The sequence below is a fragment of the Drosophila biarmipes genome, chromosome 2R (assembly GCF_025231255.1).
Source record: "Drosophila biarmipes strain raj3 chromosome 2R, RU_DBia_V1.1, whole genome shotgun sequence".
Lineage (NCBI taxonomy): Eukaryota > Metazoa > Arthropoda > Insecta > Diptera > Drosophilidae > Drosophila > Drosophila biarmipes.
Genome location: NC_066615.1, coordinates 12,620,502 through 12,642,632, shown reverse-complemented (window position 1 = coordinate 12,642,632; position 22,131 = coordinate 12,620,502). Strand labels below are relative to the sequence as shown.

Genomic DNA, 22,131 nt, shown 5'->3' with positions numbered 1-22,131 from the left:
CATTTACGCACTTTAAGTCGCTGGCTCAACACATTCGCCGGTGTGTGTGTGGCTGGCTGCCACTTCTCTGTTTACCTGGTAAGCCAGAGGGAAAAGTCGGGGAAACTAGGGAGAAAAACCCTCGAAGGTAAGGCGTAGCAGACACAAGAGTTGTGCGATAGGTATTGCCACTATCTGCTTCTCTAAAAAATATATATATATATAGATAAATTCTAGGAATTTTGTGCCCTATTATTCGTCAAATAAATAATAAATGTAACAAGTGATTTTGCATTTCGATCAACATCATTTCAAAATGTTTTAGATCTTAACTAAAATACTTTGATAATTAAAAATGTTGAAATACTCAGTAAAACGGACTCATTCAGTACATTAAACCTATCTTTAATTAAAAAATATGTTTAAGATGAAAAAAAATATGTTAATAAATTTTTTACTTTATCAAAAGTGTAGAATTTTGTAATTTAATCATAGATAATTTGAAAATGTACAAAGTATTTAATAAGTAGCTAATTTTTAGCTTAAAATACATTCTTTATAGATTTCGAACTTATTTATTTTTTCAAATGAACCAGGTCTTAGCACTGAGTTTTGCTTTCCTGAAACTTAAACAAAAACTTCCTCTTTTTGTCTAGCATATCCCAGTTTCGTTGTGAGCCTGCTCGCAAATTCCCCATCCGCAGTATCTGCTGCTGTGGCGCTTTCATTTTTAATTGTTTGTTTATTTGCTCGACGTGGCCAAGGGCCGTGGACTGCTGGGGAGCACAGAGGAGCACGGTCGCAGACTCGGCTTGGGCCAGATTTGCGGCTCTGGTTCATTCTGGTTGGCCTTCCTCTAGCCCTGGCATTACTTTTGGTTCTGGTTTTGGCCCTGATTCACCTGATTATTGTTTTTTAGGGCCGGCGAGCTGCAACTGTTGCTCGAGCACTTGACTTGTCAGTTTTAATCGCATTATTATGCGGGACTGGCAGGTGGCGATGAATGCCAAATGTCGGGACCTTGACCGGCAGTCCAAATGCAAGTGCAAGACCAATCCCAAAGCCAAATGGCTTCCATTGTGTTTGGCCAGCGCAGAGTTAAATGGCAAATACCAGAAGTTGACTTTAATTTAGCTCCAAATGGATCTACTTATGGAGCTGTCATGCATTTCGGTTGTGTGCGGGCAGCTACTATATACTCAGGCTAAGTGCAGACGCTGTGCATTAAGAGCCGCAGCTTGAAGCTTACCTGGTCGGAGCAATTAACGCTCCAGCAGCAGTAATTACATATGCAGCTGGCAAGGGAGTGCAGGGGAACAGAAATTAATTAAAATGCAATTAATGGGGCTTTCGCCCTCTTCAGCTTGTTTCCTTTTAATGGTTTATTTTATGAAACGGCTGCCTTAAGTGCTGCGAACAAAAAATGCGGGCATGATTCAAATGAAAAAAGGAGGCAAGCTTGTAAAAAAAGAGTAGAGTGGCTCTTGCACATTGCGTATACGCCGCGTATGCCTTTTCCAAATTCCTTCCACATTTATTTGCATTCCTCCACCAGCTGCCTTTTCCCCACGCAGTCGAGTGCACTTTGCTTAATTGATTATGCTCCAAAAGAGAGCGGAAAATGCGCATAAAGAACGCAGTCAAAGCTTTTCCAGGTATTTCTCCAGGTAACGTGCAAGCGCACATGACATATGACATAAGGGTTGGAATAATACTAGCGTTGGAGGAATTAGCAGTCTGTCATAATATATATTTCATGGAAAAGCATTCTGCTTTTTAAGCATACTTTTGTTTCTTTGAAATATTTAAGTCTGTTGCTTTTAATATCCATTTTTATAAATACATCAATAATACGGCTTTTTAAGCTTACTAAAAACTTTTCCCCACTGTAAGTAATCCGTTTACAATGTTTAACTAACTTAAAATTTGTGATATTATTTTTCTAAATAAAACGTGAGTATATTAGTCAAGAAGCTTTGCCAGTTTATTAGCGTATTTTAGGAATGCTCGCATCTGCCAATAAATTTCCAATGAATTCCGCTTATAGCCGCCTTAAAGCCCTGACAGGTGGATGGACTTCAAGTTGGTCTGTGGGAATTGCGATGGTCCGTCAGTTTTATTGCAGCTGGTCCAAAGCTCTTGCCAGAGCGGGAAATCTCTCAAAAGACGGACTACAAACCATTTTTGAATCCCTCACAGAAAAAGGGTTGTGCCGGGTGCGGATTGACTTGGGGCTTCCATCATAAACAAGTCGTCCCCATTGAAAAGGCAGTAGGCGGATGGGCTGTGGTTCAGTTTTTTGGGCATTCAGCCTTTTCTGCTATTATTAAAATGTTTGGCTCATCGTCCTTTTCATCTCCCTGTGTGTGTCCCTGTGTCCCTGTTTTCCTTTTTTTCGGTTTAACTTCTGCGTTTATGCCAGGCAAACATGCTTTATGTCTTCTTTGGCTTATGTGTTTGTACATATATAACAAATATATATAGAAATCTGCGAGTTGTCTGCATTACGAGTGCGCGTATTTTGCGTAAACAATTCGAGTTGTGAAATTGTACCCATCCCCTTCATTTGCGGCGGGCCCCACCCTGGGGAATCCGTTCTGTTTATTTCCCTGGGTTTTTTATTTTTACTTTTTGAGGCTTCCTTTGATTATGCGCCCTGTGTGCTCTGCCCGCTGATGTTTGCCCCCAGTTATGGATTATGCGGCCGTGGGGATAGATGACTTTTTCCAGCCCCATCGAATGCTCACTTCTCACCTCGGAGACCCTGCGAGTTCTCAAGTGGAAATACTTATGGAGTGGCAGTACTTATAATTAAAAAGCGAATTCCTGTCATTCGTGAAATATCTTGGCAAACACTTGGTAAACATTTCGACAAGTCAGCAGCGACATCGTGGAATGCGATTGTCACGGGACAAACAGGTGTGCTTTTCCGGGTGTTTTGCACCTCCCCAAGGACCGAGGACCATAAAACGCAATAATAACGCACATGAAGCATATTTTACACATGTCTTTGTCGCATTTATCACAATCAGCACGGCCAGAGGTAAAAGTTAGATGTTCCCCATCCGCCGACTGAAAAATACTTAAGCAAACACGTCGCATTTTGTGAACTTTTATTACATTCTTTCCAGCTACCAAAATGTGTTTGCCAATTGTTCGGTGTCCTGGGCTGCCGCTGCTCCTCCATCGGCAATTTTACTCTCCGGTAATGTGGCAAAGTTTTAATAACTTGGCCTCTGTGCTTATGCACAGGTGAATAATAAACATGTTGGCAGTCATAACGTTCTTGGGGGAGCACTGGTTCAACACATGTCAACATGTGACGCCCCCTGATATCCTCAGGTGAGCCGGGGCAAGGGCGACTGGGGTTCAGGTTAGCGGCCAAGTCAATAACCAAATGGCTTCTGGCTAATCACAGTTGTACTTAATGAATTCATGCATGAATGATTTTTTCATTGTTGATGCCGGAGAAATTTAGTTGGTTATTTGAGTTGGCTAGAGACTGGGTGGGGAGGTATTTTCCTAAGACATAAGCTTAATCAAGGTTTTATATACCAAATATATTTTAAATAAATAATTAAAATATTTTTTAAATAACAAGTATATTTAAAAATACAAGTGGCAAGTTTCAACATATAGCGCTGGAACTCATTTAATAAATGAGGGAATACAAATGCATCTTCATTATTTCTGCATTGCATTTAAGTGGTGTAACCACAAAATACTTCTGTTTACTTCAGAAATCTCCAGACTTTTAATTTGTGAAGGAACTATTAAAATGTTTGGCTCACCGTCCTCTTTATCTCCCTGAGTGTTGCAAAAATTAATGTGTGGAATAAATAAACATTAAAAGTCATATCTGAAATATTAAATAAATAAACCAAGAAATTGTAATTTGGATCTATTCAAGGATGACTGACTAAAAAATGCACTTAAATGTATGCATTTAAGTGGAGTTAATGCTCTCAACAAAGTATTTATGTTTACTTAGGGAATTTCCCAGCAGTTATCCGCACAAATGGTGATGAAGCGTTCCAGATATTTCCTGATTTAATTATTGGCTATCCTAACGAAGTGTTCAGACCAAATGGCAAACACTTGCAAAAGTTCTTCGCTGCCACGGTTCTGAGTAATGTTCATAACGCAACTCGAATTCCCGGCATTGATTGAATATTAAAGTGCCGGCTATGCCTGCGATTTTCTTACCCCTTCGCTGCCCATGACTAGAAAGTCAATCGCTTTTGATGGGCGCGCGCACACATTGCTCATACGCAACGTGATCCAAGCACGCTGCCAACGCAATTTGCGATTGCAGGCATCGATGCTGGATGCATCTGAAAATTGATGAATCCCGTGCATGGGCGCAGTGCAGTGGTAGATTGATTAGTTGCGTTGCCTGGCTACTGCCAACATGTGCCGGAAAAGGGGAAAAGCGGGCGCCTAAGGGGGCGGGGGACTAAGGTTAGTGGCGGGCTCGAAAAGTGAGAGGCCCGTGCGAATGGTGAAAGCACTTGGAACGCGTAAAGCAATTAACACGCAATTACCATTTCCACTTTGCCATGTCACAGTGTTGACATTTCTCACGATTCATTCTCGCGTTTCCCGCTTTTCCTGCTTTTCCCTTGCCATCTATCTATCCTGCATATGGGAGTGCGTCAGTAAGGGGGGTGGAGTGGGGGATTATGTGGGCTGTGGGCGGGCATAATTGGCAATGTGTCTGCGCGTGAAAACGCTGCGACCACGTTGTCGCAATACAATAAAAAAGAATAAAAAAAGAGAAAAAAAAGAGAAAAACGTTCACGAACGATATACTCTTTAAGGATAGATCCTATAGACATTTGTGATTCGTTTTTTAAAATGATAGGCAATATTATTTTTGGCAGTTGTGGATCCTTAATGAAATAAAATCTCTAAGGCATATTTTCGGGTGTCTAAAACTATGCAACAATATAGTTTTGATCAATTTTATTTAACTATGTCAATATATAATGCCAAACAATTGAGTAATATAAATAAATAAGTTAAAATGTTTAGCTGAGTTCGAAAATTAAATTATCGACTAAAGCGTTCATTATTGTTTTAGGCATCTAAAAGTATGCAATACAATTGAAATATAGTCTGAAGTTACAGCATAGTTTTAGACACCCAAAATGAATTTCAAATTCCTAGTGATTTTTGCGGTACTCCCCATTATTCATTAATTTTTTGTAAACTTGCGTAGGCATTATTAAAAAATGAATACCAAATAAGACTTTTGAATTGAATGTTTTTACAAGGCTGCCACAAAGAGCTTATACCTATTGGATAGTAACCTTTCTGCCAATTTGCCAATACCCTTTGTTAGAGTACAAAAACGTGAAACACTGCGCTGGGTTGCGGGGGAAATGCTTTTGGTTGTAGCTATATGTCAAAGTGAACAGATAACAAATGACAGGACACTTCCCCCAGCCCGGGCAAAGCCGAAAAGTGTTGGTCAAAATGATTTGCTGGCATGGCCTGGCAGCCGCTGTTGTGTCCTTGATTGTTTTGCTGCTCGCAGCTCGTTTGCTTTGTTGTCCAACTGAAATCACTCAAATTGTCACTTGCCTCAATAATTAACATTAATGCGTGCCCCGACTGTGCCCCGACTGTGCCTCGCCCGACGTCTGCCAACATAAGTAAGTTAGGCAAGAGGCGCCTCGCATCCCCGACAATTGCCATCTGCCTTCTGCGAGGCAGTGAGGGTATCATCAAGGCCATGTTTGCTTTTTAATTACTTTGTTTACTCGCAGCGAAATCGAGGCATAATTAACTCAAATGTCTTTGCCTGCCTGGCGGCGCAATTAATGCCAAACTTTGGGCGTTGCAGTTGACGATGGACTCACTTTGAAGTCCCACAGAACTTTACCTGATCACAAGTTGGGCGTCATAAATTTAAGATTTAATGACAAGGGGTAAGTGCTTGAGTCTTGAGGTAGATTAGACAGAAGAATATAATTCTTATCACAAAACTTATTGATATATTACATAAATAAATAAAAATAAATCATATATTTTATAATTTAAAAATTAAATTGGTTTCAAATTCGATAACGTTTGATTTTATATAACGAAATTTAAACAAATTAAATACTATCAACATTTATAGATAAATATATAGCTACTACCATGTTAGTTTTTTTTATTGGTCACAATTTAAATATCATTGACACCCTGTTGGGCTCTCATAACAAAATATTTGCTCACCCATGTAGACGGGTATTCCGGCGGTCGATCTACTTTGTGCTTTATTTATTAGCCATAATTTTTGGTGGCAGGCCATAAAAAAGCGAAAAGTTTTGTTGACCATAAAACATCGAAGCGAAAGTTGTGCATATTTATGTGTGTGTTTGGTGTGCTTGGGAAAGCGTCAAACTCAGTGCCAGCAACAACAATAATGTGCCAAGGGAAAGTGGATGCTGTTGGTGTAATTTGTGCTTCTAGTTTTGTTAATTTTACGGCTCCACCCTACTCCTTCTGTGTGAGTGTGTGTGACTGGGTGGTATGCTGTGTGTGTGGCGGCCATTAAATTTTGACATATGCTGCAGGCAGACAGAAGCTATTGCTGTCCTGCTCTGGCTCACTCCTGGTGGATTGCAATTTACGAGCTTTCTCTCTTTTTGGCCATTTTACATTTGGTAAAACAAACACGTTTCCATTAAAAAGTCTGCGTTTGATGGCATGCCAAGAAATTCGGTATATGTATGATGATGATGATGGGCGGAGGGCGGTGGGCGGTGGCTTTGAAGGCGTGCGCCTTTCAATAGGCGTGGCACTCGCATACACAACTCAAGGTCAACAGCTTGGTCCTCAGACTTCAGCCGAATTACCGGCAAAAAAGGGTGAAGGAAAAACACTTTCTGCATGTTGACTGCAATGTAGCCGAGTTCAAAGATGAAGAATTGATGAGAAAAAGTAGGGCGGCGTGATTGGTCCACCCCATTTTCCCAGCCAATTGGAATTAGCCCGACAAGCAGCGGACATGAGATGTCTGCATTGATACAAGCAATTACCTTTGGTAACAATTAGACTCGGATTTGTAATGACCCCGGTCGTGCACCTGTTACGGCGGCAATTAGTCGAATAAACGGTGTACGTCCCCGAGTAATTGCTCTGGTCTTAGCTGCGCTTTGCGCCGAGTCGAAGATGCGGCACGTTCGGGTCAACCGAGGATTCCGCTTTAAAGGCCGCCCCGAAAAGCAGGCAACGCTTTAAATTATGCATGGGAAATGCCAGCGAGCACAAGCTTCAGCTCGAAATGCGAATGCAAATGTGTTGGCGGGCAGGTGGAAGTGGATAAAAGGGCAGTTGCGGAAAAGCGTTGGAAAAGCGATGGGAGAGGCGACGGGGAGAGCTGGGGAAAGCGGATGGAAGCTGAGACGCTGGGCAAGTTCAAATCGCAGCAGATCCGTTTCAGAATCTCGTTTTGCAGAGCTTTCACTTTGGCATGCTCCCATTTTGTTGCTGGCCGGAAAATTGGGCACGAAACGAAGTGAATTTATTTTGTCATTTTGCATTTGTGAGCACGAGTGTGTGGGTCCTTAAAAGGACTCAGTCGCATTAGAAGCGAGATAAATATTTTGCCCTGGTTAAAATATTTGTATCATATTTGCCTTCAACGCAAAGAAATTGGACAAATTTTTGCCCAAGACCCCTGGGGGGACTTATCTTTTCCGGCACAGCATATTACTCTCGCAATGCTACGTGCGAGTCTAGAGCGAGTTGGCCAAGACTCTCGGCTGTGGTTGTTCGTTTCTAATTTCAACAAAGCTCAGGTCTTGCTGTTTGCGGTTAAGATAATTCCGCTTTCCCTGGAAATTTATACGAAATTAGAAAATTGAATACGCCCAAAGTCGGAGTCAAAGCCAGAAGGCGAGGAAAATAAGGCAAAAGAATGGGCGTTGCGAATTGGAAAATTTAATTTGCAACGGCCGAGGAAGTTTCTCCAGCAACGGGGACACACAAAAAAAAGTATAAAAAAGCGAATAAAAAAGGAAAAACAAAATCAACTGACAAATCTGCACACAATACGAGGACATTGTCATCCTGCTCATTGCTCGCCTTTTTCCCCATTTTTACTCCTCCCCCCCGGCCAAGGAAAACCCGCCTTGGCTTATTGCTTGAGGTTTTTCCTCCTCGGTTCTTTCCGTTTTGCGGGCTTTAAAGGGCCCTCTTAGCCGTCGCTCGCTTTTGGCCATCTCCGTCTGCCGCCGCTCCTTTTGTTCTGGCATTCCTTCTCATTTGGCCAATTCCAGTTTTTTCGCCATGGCTGCTGCCACTGCTGCTGCTCTGTGCTAAACCAAATTTCAATTATTTTGTTTGTTGCCATTTTCATTACGTTTCGCCTTCATAGTCGCCGCCTGTCAGCGTGTAACAAAGCGTCGAGCGAGAACTTAAAGGAGCGAAGGCGAAAAAATGGAACGAAAAATGGAAAATTGCTTATAATGCAAACACTCGCACACACTCACTCGCCGAAGCAGTCGCAATGTGGGGCGGCCATTGTCCGCAGCCCAGAACCCTTGCGACCGCCCCGGGCATCCGCTCCTGCCCCGCCCCCTACCGCCCAGTCAACGCCCCTCTGTGCACCATATTTTGCGGTTTTGTTTCGCGAAAACAGCGCCCCTTTAAGCGACATTAAACTGTTCCAGTGGCATAATGAACTGGACATTGCAGAGAGAAAAATATGTCACTTGAATAGGTCATTAACTGAAATCCAGAAGCAGGGGTGTCCACTCCCAAAACTGTGTTGTTTGTTGGTATGGGGTATCTACTTATAGGAAATTACCATTGTGGGTGCCTTCTATTCCCGCATTGGAATGTTTCGGAAGTAGGTTAAAATGCTTATGTTACGGCTTTATTCTCTTTAACATGCACAATAAACTAATATATTCCTTATTTTTAATGGTACCTTGTAAGAAATTAATTGTGAATTACCAGTTGGGAAGGAAACACATTGAATGTTTAAAAAATATCTTAAATCTAATCTTATCTTTAAATTTTATTGCAGACCATATTTTTTTGTTTCTAGAATTTTAAAAAATGTTGTTCATAAATGTCTTAAGTCATATTTTACTTTAAAGATACATCTTAATTTAGTTTTTTTTAACAATTTCAAAACATTTTGTCCTATTTTTCCATGTTGTAACTTTCTTACAGCATATTTTACTTCTAAGATTCTTATTCCACAAATATTTCACTTATTACAACATCTAATTTAATAATAATAGTATTTTTTGCGGTGTATTTACTGCCTCTATATGCTGCAGGAACAGCAGCAGGACCATCGATGCGTGTAGCCTGTGCTTTGATGTGTGTGTGTGGCTTCCATGGGTTCTACCATGTCCTGGCACCGTTCTACTGCCCCTGTCAAATGCAGTCTTTTGTGTACATTTCGCTGGCTTTGCTGCCATCCCGCTTTCATTCCAGCCCTATTTATTGTTGTATTTCTGTTTTCTATTTCGCATTTCGCCTTTTTTGTCGCACACACGCGATGCCTAGGCCAATTGGTTCGGTTCGAGATCCGCTTAAAATTCCAGACACTCCTCGGAGTTGTTTCCAAATTGAAACTTGATTATCTACTCACAGACAGACGTATCTGGGCCCCCGCAGCGCCATCCTTGCATCCATAGTTCGGCGTGCCCCGTCCGCTGTGTTTCGACCCGCTTTATCGCGCTCCGTTGCATTGTAAATATTTTGCTTAGCCGCTTTGACACCAGCTGACACGCAAATGCCGTGGCAAAATATAAATAAGTCGCCGCTGCCGCTCTGATAAACTAACTCCTAGGGTACATAAATGTCTACATATATATACGGGCCCTCCTCCAAAGTCAGTTTAAAAATGCGGGACTCGGACTTGGGCCAGATGTGCGGAGCTCTCTTTTATGGCTTAGTGATGCTGGTCACCTTTGGATCTTGGTCGATGCATATTTAATCTTTAGTACGTAGAGTACTGAATTATGTTCCCTTCTTATCTGGCTTAAGTGCTTTGTCTGACGAGAAATTTATTCGTTTCTGTTTAAAATATAAACTATATTAAAAAGAAAGCATAAAGTAAATTACAAGAACATAGTAAGAAAATAGCAAAATGACATTCTATAACTTTTAAAAAGGGAAAGAATCGATTGAAAAAATTAAAATCTGGTTAAACACAAGCATATTTATTCGTAATCTTTTGGCATTTCCAAGAAATAGATGTTTACTATCAAATTTTATTTGCAAATAATTCTTTTCTTCTAGTTGTATAGAAATACTTAACCAAGGGAGTCAAAATTTCTTATAAGTTTTTATCCAATCTTAGCCTGAATAAATACTTTTTCTGTCGATATCCACTGTAATTTAATGTTTTTTTTCCATTGATCGTCACTTAAATTTCAAGGGAAATCAAATTTTTTTCTGGTTTCCTATCTAAGCCAGAATAAAATACTTGCTTATCGATACCCGCTGGAATTTAATATTGTCTTCTCCACTTATAATCGGTTTCAATACAAATTCGCATTCTAGTGTCAGCTCAGTAGTTTGCTCTGCTCTTGCCCTGCTGACAGCTGCCTTTCAAATGCAAAATATATTAGCTGCTTTCCCATTTGAATTCCATCTGGCCTTTTTATTTGTATCGATGGCGCTGCATTGCGTCGATCAAGGACTTTGGACTCTGGCGTAAACATTGGTGCTGAAAATGTGTTTTTAATGAAGCCTTTTCAGCAGTCAGCTGGCCAGCCTAATAAAGAGTGAATGGCGGTGACCCCATCTCCGAGGTCCACCTTTCCTGCTGAGGACTTGTCGTCAGGTCGTCAAGCGGCCGTCAGAATTCTGGGCTCTGCTTTTGTCCGGGTTTTCCTCGCTTTTCCAACGATTTCCCCCCTGCTCGGGGCTTTTATGGGTTTCTGCCGTTTGCCACCGTTCGCTTTTCCCTTTTCAATAAATCGCAAATGGCAATGTGTCCCCTTCGCGGCGCAGGGTCGCCAAAATAAGAAGGCAGATCCTTGACGGGCCAAGTTTATGCAAAGTAGCTTTTAATATGTTTACGACTAAACATTTTTCGGCTGCTGCCGGTTTCGCATCAGGTTAATGTCTACTCTTCGTCTCGCTTCGCCCGTCAACCTCATCCTGCCCGTCCTGCTTGTCCTTCTCGTCCCGCCAGTCCTTTCCCCTTTATTGCACAATTTTTTAATAATTCCTGCCCTTTTAAAGGCAGAAATATTAAACTTTACTGCTGCGGACGCACATTTCCCTGGCTGGCGCAGCCATTTGATTGTAATTTATTTCGCCGTAGCCGACTCAAAGTTGAAGTGGCTTTCACATTAAAATGGAGCGCCGGCGAAAATTAAATGTTAATGGAGTCGGATGTAGCCGCGCAAATATATATCTTGTACATTTTTAGGCACACAATCTACACAGACCCGCACAGAAACGTTGACAGTTCCATTTCCATTTGGCAAAACTTCCACAAATTTGGTTTTTCTTTGAAATTAATTAACATTTAAGCTGCTTAAAAGTTTCTGGGTCAGTGCCGAATTTAATATTAAACAATTCTAGGGCCCAAGACTTGGCTAAGCAGTAGGGAAATGGAAGCTGTAGCTGTTCCTGAATTTTTCGCAGCTGACAACGCGGCGTATGCGTAATTCGCCGCTGGTCAAACACATGGCTGGCAATTGTTTAATTTATGCCGCAGCACGTTGGTCGCTGAGCTCATTTGATGGCTGCAGGGGGGATTAATGCAGCTCACCGACCGACTCATAAAACCGGGCTCATTGCCGCAGCCGACGCCCAAATGTAGGCAATAAAAAATTTTAAACCCTAAATTATGCAGAGTGCGAGGCGAAGGAGTGGAGTGGCCGGGCCCAAGGGCCTGAGCATTAGATCTGCGACCCGCAAGCCAGCCAAAGTTTCAAACATTGTTCGCATAATATAGGAAAAGTTGCACATAAAGGGGGTCCGGATGTCTAGGGGTGTAAGCTCGGTGCTGGAGAGCGGAACGTGCCACTTTGCCACTTGATGATGAATGAAACACCTCGGGCATGTGTGTGCCTCGTTGACTGTGGTTTATATTTGGGTTATGGCAGGGGTTAAGGTCCCGACCGCCCCGTGCTTTTATGGGGCTCACTACTTTGAGCCACGGCTTCACTGGGAACGTTAATCTTATTTGCCGGGGGGAGAAGAAGGGCACGGGAAAAAATACAAATCAAAATCAATAAAGAATATTATCCATGATAGATAAATAATCAATTTTTTTGGACCGCTATTCTAAGCGTTTTCTCATGGCCTTAAACATTAGCTAATATTATTTTCTTAAAAGTTTAGCTTGTTTTATACGGGTAGGTTTAATTTATTGTAAAAAAGTATATTTTTATAAATTTTTTTAGCATTTTAAAATATTTTGCTTATTTTTGAATTGCTTATTAAATGGATATCATATAAAAATTTAATATCATAAAGTTACCGGTTTTTTAATCCTTTAAAGACAAAACAAAATTTTTAAAATAATTCTATAGTAGTAATAACAATATTTTGGCCAAGAAAGGTTGGTATGTGAATAGATTTTGTTAATAACCACTAAATAGCTTGCATTAAAAATATTAGAATCCACCCTCAAAGAAAGCATACAACAAATATCTACATTTTTCTTTCAGTGCTCCTTGCGTGTGCGTAAATAAAAGTAACAAATGTCGCCCAGAAAAACTTAGCGCCAAAGGCGCATATTTTGTCTACTAAAAGCATGCCGGGGATTTGCCCAGCTCACACAGTAAAATCGGGCCAAGAAACAGTGTTCAGAATCTCTGCTGTGAGTGTGTGGGCGTTTGGGCGAGTGTGTGTTGGCCAAGTTTCTGTGCGTGAATTGAATGCAAAACTCGAAAGTTAAATATTGCACGCTCCGTAGGCAGGCGGCGCTGCTTATTTTTTGTCAGTCTCTTAAATTTAATTAAAGAGACAGCCGGAGCAAATGCGATTACATCACAGCAAAACTTTCAACTTTTGCGCCAGCGGAACGGGACGCAGACCGAGAGAACTGCCAAAAGTGATTTGCACAGTTTGAAGGATTAGCAGGGAGCAGGATTAGGGGTCACAGCCTTGCTGTGCCTCGGCCTGCTCGAAAATCTGGATCTCCGCCTGCAGCTGTCACTGGCTCACATAAATCTAAACATTCTGATGTTCTACACGCTGGCTGGCATGTCAAAAGCCGCCCGCAGCCTGCGACTCAGGTGAGTGACTACCTGTCCAAACCCCGTATTTCCCCCTCCAAGCTCGGATCCTGGCAGGTGGAAGGAACTGGGAACAGAGAAAGTGGGGCCGGGCGCTCTGGAACAACATATCTTTGCATACTTGATGGCGCATAATGGTGCAAAAAATTGTTTACATGCATAGGGCAACACAAAATGTTTTGCATTTACATAATTTTTGACTTTTCAAGTCGCAGCGCATTTTTTGTAATTTCTCCATGTTGGCCTGTGCAATTTTGTGAACCGAGTGAATAATGGAAAGATTTCGTGGAATGAATTATGGCTCCGCGACTGCCAATCAAATATGCATGGAAATGTTGTCGGGCACAAGACAAAATTAGAACAATGTAATAAAGGCCATCGAAATCGTTAAATTCGGCAAAAATCCATTTTAAGCTTGTCTAATTAGCCCAAATCATTTTGGCACAAGGTATGTTTTGCAGAATATTTACTTATTCATTTCCTAACTCTGCTCATTATACTTGTTTCATTTTAATTATAAAATTAATTACAAACGAAAGAATAGTTTACTAAACTTAAGCTTGCTGGTTGCGTTATCGAAAAACATTTTTTAAAAACTACTTAAACTTTTGGCTTGTATTTTGTAAAGTTCTGCCTTCTACATGTTAAAGTAGCCTTAAATATTTGACCAACTTGTTTTTAGCCAATTAAACATTATTGGCGATATGTTATCAGATTTTTTTCAAACAAGATTTAGTAAACAAACTTAACACATTAAATTATTTAACCTTTTGCCACATTTGATTTTAAATTTATTCAGTTTAATAATTCAGTTTAATAGACTTTTGGAGTTTTTGCATTTTGCATAAATACCTTGCTAACTATATATATACTGCTTAATTTTATTTTCCACCAAATTAAACACTACCCACGAATTGGTTTGCGCCCAATTAAACATGGGCATAAGTCCTAATTTGCAAACTTTTTACAGTTTAGCTTATATAGTATTTGGCCAGCTGCCAGGCATTTGAAACTCAGTAATCATTTTATAATATCCCAACATATGCATAAAAATATATTTCGTTAAGTTCAGTTTGTTGTTTGTTTGCTTTTCTGTGTGTTGTTTTAACTTTCCTTTCCTTTTCATCACAGAATTTTAATCTTTTTTGGAACAACATATATATTGTTCACTTTTTAAATAACTTTACTTAAAGTTTCCATTACTTACATATTTAAATAAATGTTCATTTTATGCTGTGCTTTCGGTTTTCCCCAATGGAATTTTTTGTGCAATTTTGGTGGCCTCTGCTGGCACTGCCATTAATTGAAAATGCCGCCAAAACTTTGTTTGCACCAGGCTCATGCTTCACACGCGCGCTGATAAGAGCGTTTAAAGTTGGCCCACACGCACACACCCGCGGCGGCCGCGCACACAGGGACACCGCCACGCACACAGATACAGTCACTGATACGGACTGGGCCAACACACACACAGGAGTGGCAGAAATGGTAGTGGCAAACGCGAGTCGGGCGCCTGGTGCCAGTGGCAAGATGCGAAAGTACGTCCAGTTGCGCGCTGTGCCATCGACAAACTGATGATAAACGAAAACTGTTTATCAGCAGCAAGCGTTCGCTGCCGCTGCCGCCGTCGGCAGCGGCTGAGGCAGCGGCGGTAGCTGCGGCAGCGACTACGTCATAGCCAGGGCAGCGGCAGCGCCCGAAGGCGTCCTCGTTGCTTCCTGGCCAACACGAAGTCCCGTTGCGGCGCTCTCTTAGCCCAGTGGAGAGTTTCGCTCTGCCGAAGAGCGGGCCATTCGTAACTCTCCCGCTCTTTCGGCCGCCTTATCAGTTGTTGGGATAGGCTCGTCGGCCAACTGATAGGCGCTTTTGGCCATGTACGACAGGTACCTTTTTTTTTTAGTCCTTTTAAAGTTACTGTTTGTTTCATTACCTTATTTTACAAGCATTCTGAAGATATTTTAAACATTCTTAATGAGAAAGAAAAAACGTATCTTTTAAATCTTAAGTAAAAGGGCCTACAAGTATGCAACAAAACTATGATTTGGAAGAAGAATTACTTCTTTCCCTCTTCTTTTACTCATCTAATAAATGTTTTACATAATTTAAAATTAAGGAAAATACAAATGTATTCAAAGCATTATTATTAGCCTTAAAAAGACAAGAACATTAAACAAAGAAACATATTTTAAAATGGGACTGAAAACCAAAAGAAACTGTTATTTTTAGTACGAATTCTTTAAATAGTCCGCTTTCTTGAATTTCGAACTTATCGCATTAGGTGCCATTCCTGAGAGTACATTACTCTTAAAATTGCTGTTTTTGTTCAATAAAGATAGAGTTTAAAAGCGCCACTCACACATAGTTAAAGCCATTTGTTCATATTGATTTCCTCGAATTGGCCGATTCCTTGAAACTTGAACTTATCGTACTATTAAGCTCAACCATTGCTAGGAATTGGAATTACAATGTTCCTCTTAAAATAACTGTTTTTGCTCAATAAAAACTTGTTGTTTAAGCCAATTATACTTACATTCTCTTCAGTATAAATTCTTGGAATTGTCGGATTCCCAGAAACTCAAAATTATTCGTATGAATACAAATACAATTTTTGCTGAACAATTCGAGACACATTTGGATTTGGTTTTAGAGTAGCTGGAATTGAGGAAGCTCGATTAGGGACACAGAATTTTAGCACTACATTTTTTTATATTTATTTCTAAAATTATAATATTGTAAATTAGTAAATTTAATAAAAATGCCAGCGAAAGAAAATGTGTGGTGTCTTCAAAAGTTTGTCCATTTTTATTTTCCCACGAGCCAACCCTGTCACACATGTTAATAGTTAAACATACTAAAATAATAAATATACTATACTATATATGTAGTATAAATAAATACTATAATAATAAATAAATTATGGACGATAGAAAAAGCGCAAAAATAGGGAGAATAAATAAGGAAACCAAACTTGCCTATTTGCCTAAGTGGAATCGTGTTAGTGAATTTTAAACAACCACTGTCTAATTAAGTTGAACGCCATCCACAGACTTTGGCACTGTGCTTTACTTCCGTTTTAGTTGCGCTGCTCTGCACTTTTTGCTCTCCTTCCCAGAGTGAACTAATGGCCAATAACTAATTCATAATTATGCATTTCCCATTTTTTCGCTTTTATCTTTCGCTTCGTTTATTTGGCATTTCCTTTGCTCGACCGCTCGCCTCCCGCAGATCTTGCCAAAATGTTCAACGCTAAGAAGAAAAATAGTTTATATTTTCCGAGAGCATGCTCCCTGTCCGCCGCTGATGATTAATCAATTATGGGGCGACTGTCAGAATCGCAAACAGAAATTGCGAGAAAAAAGTAATCAAAATTTCAGCGCCGGCAGATCCAATAACAAATCGAGGGCCAAAGCAAATAATGAATTTATTTGCCGCTTTTCATCTGTTCAATATCAAACGTCTGTTGGCCATTAAAAAGGCTTTCCCATCGAGGGAGGCGGGAGGCAGCCTGCTGGCCGGGCGAAAGAGGGGCCGGATGATGGAACCGACCATTTAAAATATGCATAATCACCTGTCTTGTGTCTGCGAGGGCAAAGAGCAGTTTGCGAAAATTTAATTTGTAGTCATTTGCTGCACTGACAGTGACGATGGCGAGCAGTAATAAATACGGAAAAGCTCTGCGGAAAATATGCACAGCAGATTGGACGGAAAAGCGGTGAGCGGTGGGGACGTCGTTTTAAAAGACAAATTAAAATGCACTTAGCGCCGCACACCTAAAAAACCAGGCAGCAAAAAAAAGGCTACAAAGTTGGCAGGCAACTTTACCAACCCGCCTGCGGTCATTGCGAGGGGTCGGAAAATATGGAAAAGCGACAGGAGTGGGTTACGTGACCGCTTAAACGTTGTCCCGGCAACAACTTGACATATTTTCTTATTGAGTTTAGCAGGCAGAGTGAGATTTTAGTACCCTAACAAAGGAGGAGGCACAATCTGATAATCTCTCGCCAGCAAAGAACACCTGGAAAAACTCATTAGACGGCCAGAGAGATGGAAAATTAGTGTCAAAGACCACTTTGAACCTTAAATTCCCATTGTGTGAATATTAATAATAATCATTTCTAATAAACAATAAAGCTTATCTCCTTCTTGAAGACATCTCTACCTTATTCGCATTTAAATGGTTCGCCATTGTCGCCTCGACGCTGAAATTGGGTTGTGGGGTGGCTGGGGAGAAGGTAAGCCAATGGCATTATTTTCTCCAGCTTTGCCGCCGGGTACAGTAAATAACGCTTAGGAGTTAGCCCCACCGCCTTTGATGATCCTTGTTTATGCATGCAAATCGTGAGGGTTTTCCCGATTCCGAGTGTCGAACACAGCCATCAACCATGATTCGTTCAATATGCATTTAGTAATAGCAGAAAAGCTGTTTTGTTTCTCATAGGCATTGGCCACTGTGCCGGGTAATTGCCTTGGAAAATTGAATTTCCTAGGAGACAGCGTCGGCTTGACAACACTGTGGTCATCTGCCCGACCCCTCCCTGGCCAACTTTCCCAGCTTTCCATCCTGGCATTAGGATTAATCAGCAGACTTGACATTTAATTGTTGCTCTCACTGGAGGCCAAAGGGGCAACCGGGGTCAGCTCAGTGCCTGGCCGGCAGTCCATCATTTGCCGGCTCCATGGGCAGGGCCAGAATCAATTCATGGGCGGAGGGAGTGGTTGCAAATGGTTTAAGGCACTCTTGCCATTGTCCAACAGCAAGAACTGTTTACAGAGTTCCACTACAAGACGTTAGTGTCATGAGTCACCATTTGATTTGGATTGGATATAGGCATGTTCGTCCTCAAAATGATTGTAAATCTTATTGCCTTTACAGAGCTTAATTTATAAAAAAGTCCAATTTAGTCATTCTAAATCAATGAATACGTCTTTTAAATGTTGTAAAATGAGGGGCCCTATAAGGTATGAGTGATTATATGCAGGGAAATACATTTAAAAGGTTTTCGTCCTTTTTAATATTGCTATATTCTTTTCTACTAGATTTTACAGAATTTGAACCATACTGTGTGATATTAAATAAATTCATTAACTTATATTAAATTGATTTTTAAAAACAAACTTTTAAGTGTCAACCATCGATAGGCTTGCTAATCGATTTTATCGATACTATAGTAAATTAAAATGAAAAAATAAAAGTACAATTTATTTTGACTGCAGTTGTAATTTAACTTTAAAAAATATTGAGCCTAGGTGTTTAAATTGTCCTGTTTTATAAATAAACCAAGCTGAGCCTAGATCATCGATATATTGATAAATTATGATATCGTAATTAAGCTATCGATTGGCTTTCCAAACCTACTTTATATAGCAGTACATTTTATTTCATAATATATGTTATCCCATCGTATAGTTTTATATCACCACAGAATATTATAAATATTATTTACCATCAGATTTATACGACTTCTTTAGTTTGGAGTATAGTCCTTATCGAAGGCCTTAATTTTTTACTTACAATCCCACAGATCCACTCTTTCTCTCAGTGTCCATGTGTGTCTCTTGGAATTCGGTCGCAGGATGGGCTGGTATTCGGCATAGACCTTTAAATGCATTCTGTGTGCATGTTAATTGCATGGGACTGAGGCAACGACAGCAGCCCGCAGCAACATCTTTCAATTTGTCTTTTACAATGTGATTTATATGCTAACAGGGAGTGGCCAATTTGTTGTAGTGGCAGTTCGAGTTGTTGCCCCAAGTTAAAGCCATTTTTTGTGTGCGTTGCCCGTTGGCATTGTTTTGTTTCCCCTTTTTTTCTCGGTGTGTGTGTGTGAGGGAAGGAGTGTTTGTTCGACTGCTGCGTGTGCATGCAAATGACTTGTCAGCTGACAACGGCAACAAGCAAAATTGCTGACCATGTAGCAGAGTGCATGCGTATGTGCGGGTGGTGTGTGCGAGTGTGCTAGTCGGTGGATGTCTCTCTGTGGGAATTGTGTTTCTTGCCAGACCAAAAATTTGCACATAAAGTATCCCGGACAGCCAAGTTTTCGCTTGTAAAACTTGCACGCAACTAGAAGCAGGCTCCCGCAGACACAACTTTTCTCTGTTTCTGCGGTTTAACTTGCAAGTGCGTTGAGATATTTTTGACTTAGGCAACGAGCAAACAATAGCAAAGACACGACTCAATTACACACGCCGTAGAAGCGAGGATACCTTAAACGACCCCCATTCGGGCCTTAATTTCACACAATAAAGTGTGTTGTTGACAATTTAAATAGACTTTTCTTGCCTTTAAGCCGCCTTGATGTATGCTCTCCTCTTGCTCGCCCCGTCGTTTATTTATTTGTTTATTGATTTTCGCCATTTCGCAGCACGTGCATCGCTCAGCTTTTATCGACACACTCCTGCCAAGCAAAATAATCAACATTTTTTCTGCCATTTTCCCTGTCACTTGGCTTTGTCCCTCTGCCCAGGTGTGTGTGTTGTTTGTGGTGTGTGTGCGGTCGGCATGCAATTGAAGGTGACACTGAAATTTGCATAATTCTGTTGTCACATGTCGCATACGCCATGTATGATAGCCGCAAAAGGCAATCGAGAGAAAATAGCCGTTTTTTGCCAAGCCACCTCGAAAGCTCAATGTTTGACTTTAATGTTTGAAATGTGGCTTGTTTTTTAATTTGTATGAAAATTGATTAAGTGGAGTGGTAATGGGATCAATTTATTCGATTGAAGATTGCTCGTTAAGCCTGGGTGTTAAATGAGATATGAAGAGCAACAACAAAGTTCCTTATAGTAAATAAATCAATTTTTAAACAACCGTAAATACACACACTATTTTTGTGTTATATAACAAATGTATATTAAATGATTGCATAAATCTGATACTGTTTGCGTAATGATTAAATAAGCCCATGGCTGTGTTCAAATAGTTTTTAATAGCTGTACAAACAATCTACACAGCAATGGCAGCCACTTAAATTAAATAACACTATTCATTTCCATCAAAATTGAACAATTACTGAAATAATTTCTTTTAAGCACCAACTGCCTAATTTATTGCCATTTAAATTACACTCATCGAATGGCCATAAAGCACTTTTAATGCGCCAAAATAGTTATGTAAAGTGGTTTTCGCTTAAATTCGATACTAGCAGAGTGGGCTTAAGATCGCATAAAAATGATTTTCCAAATGATACTCTCGAGTTTATTTACTGGCCTTTTGCGGGAAGCAGATACTTGATAGACCATAGCTCTAGCGGCATTTTAAAGCCAAACTCCCCGCCACTAGCCCATTCACTTGACTCTTGCTGACTCAACAGTTCAATTGAATTTTATGTTGTTGCCCGCCGCCTTTTGGCTATGAAATCTAGATTACAACTTTTGGCAACAACTTGTGGCGAACGTAATTACAAGCTGCCAAATGACAACCATAACATTAACAACAAAAACCCAGGCAAACTGGCTGACAGACAGGATGACTGACAGAAGCGTGGCGATGTCCTGGCAACGCTCGTCTTTGTCGTCCTCATAATGAAGCCATAAATTTCGAAAGCAAAGAGATTAGCGAAAGTGGTATTTATTTGTATGGCCCGAATCTTAAAGCCATCTATAAGATGTCAACTTAAAGCTGAAGTTGAGCGAGTGGAGCAAGCGGAGAAAGTATGGTAAAAGTTAATGCACTTGCAGTGCTGACAGAACCTTGGAGTTGAGTTGAGAGGAATGGCTGATGCAAGCATTTATTATTTACACTTGTAAATAAATATATGTGCCAGAGTTTATGTTGCAGGGGGCCTGGTCACTTAGCAGCGGGAATTGCACATACATTCGCATTTACACTCCAGTTAACACCCCAGGGACATTGGCACTGCCACTGAGTACACAGAGAAAACTAAATCTATGGCTGTTTGTTTTGACACTCAATTTAAAGCACTATTTACGAAACATATTTAAGTAATGGCGTCATTTTTCCAATACATAATTCTGAATGCGCGCTTGAATTTGTTTAAATGGGAGGATATATAACTAGCTCATTGAGGCCAAACATATTTCTTAGATTTTAAATAAGAACAGTGATTTTTGTACTGTATAATAAATATATTTTTTTGCATCCCTAACTAAATTGTTATATATTTTAAAAACTATTTTTAAGACCTAAAGTAATAATTTGTAATTTATATTTTAAAGGATTCACATAACTTTTCAAAATGGTTTGTTTTTAGACAATTTGTGAATTTTTATAATGTTTTCTTTACTTTATTTTTGAGGCACTCTGAGTCTTAAATATGGCTAATTCGTAAAAGGAGTATCATTCTAGTCAAAATCGTCAGTCAAAATCGTACTAAAAAATCTAAAACTAATGAACATTCTTGAAAAATGCATTGGCATATTGTAGTAAGTTTTTCATTTCGTTTGATTTTTTATTGTTGTGAGTTCTATTTCAAAATGTATAATTTTATTTGATAAGTTTAAAGTGCCCAATTTACTATTTTTATTGTTTTTCTCAATGTACCTTGAAGCCGAAGGAGCTACGCAATTTTACGAATGCTGCGTTGCACTTTTCCGCTTGGCACATGTAGATGTACTGGCACTCTCGAGCAGTTTATATAGATTATATACATGGATTTGTGAAGCAAATTTGTATTTATGCTGATGGCCGGGCACCCATGACACTCGCCTTTTCACTGGGTTGTCCCATCCTGGTCTCCCGACTCCTGGCTCCTGAGTCCTGACTCCCAGCACATTATGTGCCCCATTTAATGTCTATGTGCTGCACACATACGCTGCACGGCAAGGCACAGTCGCACATACTCCGGCACACACTTACACGCCCAGTGAACGTCAAGTGGCGATTTACATTAGTTTTATTGTATACGAAATTAGCAGCATTTAGCATTTGGCATTTAGCAGTAGCAGCCGGCAAAACTTTTGCCTCTCGGCGCCATAC

The 22,131-nt window shown here is 40.3% G+C and overlaps 1 protein-coding gene across 2 annotated transcripts in view; it reads right to left on the bottom strand.

Moving 5' to 3' along the window:
• Nucleotides 1–14,740, bottom strand: part of LOC108030313 (5-hydroxytryptamine receptor 2A) — a 61,100-nt gene extending 46,360 nt beyond the window's left edge. For both annotated transcript variants that reach the window (XM_044092221.2, XM_050887798.1), the window contains exon 1: nt 14,401–14,740. Coding sequence is in view for 1 of the 2 variants with exons in the window: in XM_050887798.1 (XP_050743755.1) it covers nt 14,401–14,420 (20 nt within the window). In the remaining variant the exon portion in view is untranslated. The remainder of the gene's footprint in view (nt 1–14,400) is intronic.
• Nucleotides 14,741–22,131: the final 7,391 nt, after the last annotated feature.